General features: G+C 39.9%; 1 protein-coding gene across 1 annotated transcript; it reads right to left on the bottom strand.

Annotated features, from left to right (window-relative positions):
• Positions 1-389: 389 nt before the first annotated feature.
• Positions 390-1,355, bottom strand: LOC102015626 (olfactory receptor 10T2-like). Its single transcript, XM_005380517.2, has one exon. The coding sequence runs from the start codon at positions 1,353-1,355 to the stop codon at positions 390-392; it is 966 nt and encodes a 321-aa protein (XP_005380574.2).
• Between the last annotated feature and the right edge of the window lie 282 nt (positions 1,356-1,637).

Raw genomic sequence — 1,637 nt, 5'->3', positions numbered from 1 at the left:
TTCCTTCTTTCCTTCTATCCTTCCCATTCTGATTCACTCTTTCCCTTTTATGTTTTTTTTTTCCCTTTCTTCTCCTTTTTTAGCCTGCTTTGCTTTTCTTTTTCTTCCTTACCCTATCTCTTTAGTATGATAATTTTCTCTGTTCCTCACCCCCAAAGCACTGATTATAAAAATGCAGCTTTCCAGAGCATTTAAACATGTTTATTGTGTGTATATCTGTATAAAACAATACTGTAACATTGGAAAACTACATCCTACTTCTAGTAGGAAAATGGTGAAACAAGAGCATATCAGCCAATTAGACAACACTAATTACTTTGTACACACTGTGGTGATTTTCTAAGTAGAAAAACTCCTCTTTTTCAAATTTCAATAATGCTTAGTGATTTTTAAATATCCAAGGCTTTTCTATGAGTTACTTGAGAGAAAAATTTAAATATACTTTCTAGTACTTTCCTTAGAGCTATCTGCATCTCTTTGTTCCTTAGGCTGTAAACAATGGGGTTAAGCAGAGGGGTCAGCACTGTGTATATCACAGCCATCAGCATGTCTTGGCCAAAGGAGGCACTGCCTTTGGGCCTCAGATAGACAAAGCAAGCAAATCCATAGTGTATACACACCACAGTGAGGTGGGAGGAGCAGGTGGAGAAGGCCTTATACCTCCCCTTTGCAGAAGGCATCTTCACAACTATGGACACAATGAAGACGTAGGAAATCATTATTAAAATAAAGCTGCCCACCAGCACGAAGGCAGAGAGCACAAAAATAACCATTTCGTGATAAGAAGTGTAATCACATGCAAGGTGGACCACTGGTGAAATGTCACAAAAGAAATGTTGTATGTTGCTGGAGTCACAAAAAGACAAGTTGAATATCATGATGGTGATGCACAGAGAAATGAGGAACCCAACCACTGAGGAGGCCATGACGAGCTGACAGCAGATCTTTCTTGTCATAAGGGTATGATAATGCAGCGGGTTGTGGATGGCAGTGTAACGGTCATAGGACATGGCAGCCATGATGAAACAGTTGTTGGATGCCAGGCCACAGAAGAAAAACATCTGTGTGGCACACTCAGGAAGAGAAATGGTCTTGCTCCCTGACAGCAAGTCCATTAACATGCGGGGAATGACTACCATAGTAATACAAGTTTCTGAAAAAGACAGGCTGAAAAGGAGAAAGTACATGGGCGTATGAAGGTTTTGACTGAGTTTGATGGCCACCATTATGGACACATTTGCCAATAGAATTGTCACATGGGAGGATAAGATCATCACAAAGAGTAGATTCTTTAATTCTGGGAAACTAGAAAATCCCCACAGAAGGAATGTGTTCACTGCAGTGTGATTGTTCATTGCTCTGATGAGCATAGTCACTTTCTCCCAATAACATGGAGATGTTTTTTTGTCAATACTCTGAGATAATTTTTAAAGCACCATTGGCACTGATGCTACCTAGACTTAAATCTGGGCCTCTGACAAGTGGGAAAAAAACCATAAAGAACCCGAGAAATATCTTTTTAGGCGCAAGTGGCAAAAATGAGAGTCAGGAGTCTGAGTGATGAGAATGATTCTAGTACAATAATGTATATAAGCCCCATAGAGCAGGTCCAGGCATCATTTTAGATTTTACTCACA

This window comes from Chinchilla lanigera, unplaced genomic scaffold (assembly GCF_000276665.1).
Source record: "Chinchilla lanigera isolate Chin_1 unplaced genomic scaffold, ChiLan1.0 scaffold00013, whole genome shotgun sequence".
Classification (NCBI taxonomy): domain Eukaryota; kingdom Metazoa; phylum Chordata; class Mammalia; order Rodentia; family Chinchillidae; genus Chinchilla; species Chinchilla lanigera.
This window is presented reverse-complemented; position numbering and strand designations above follow the sequence as displayed.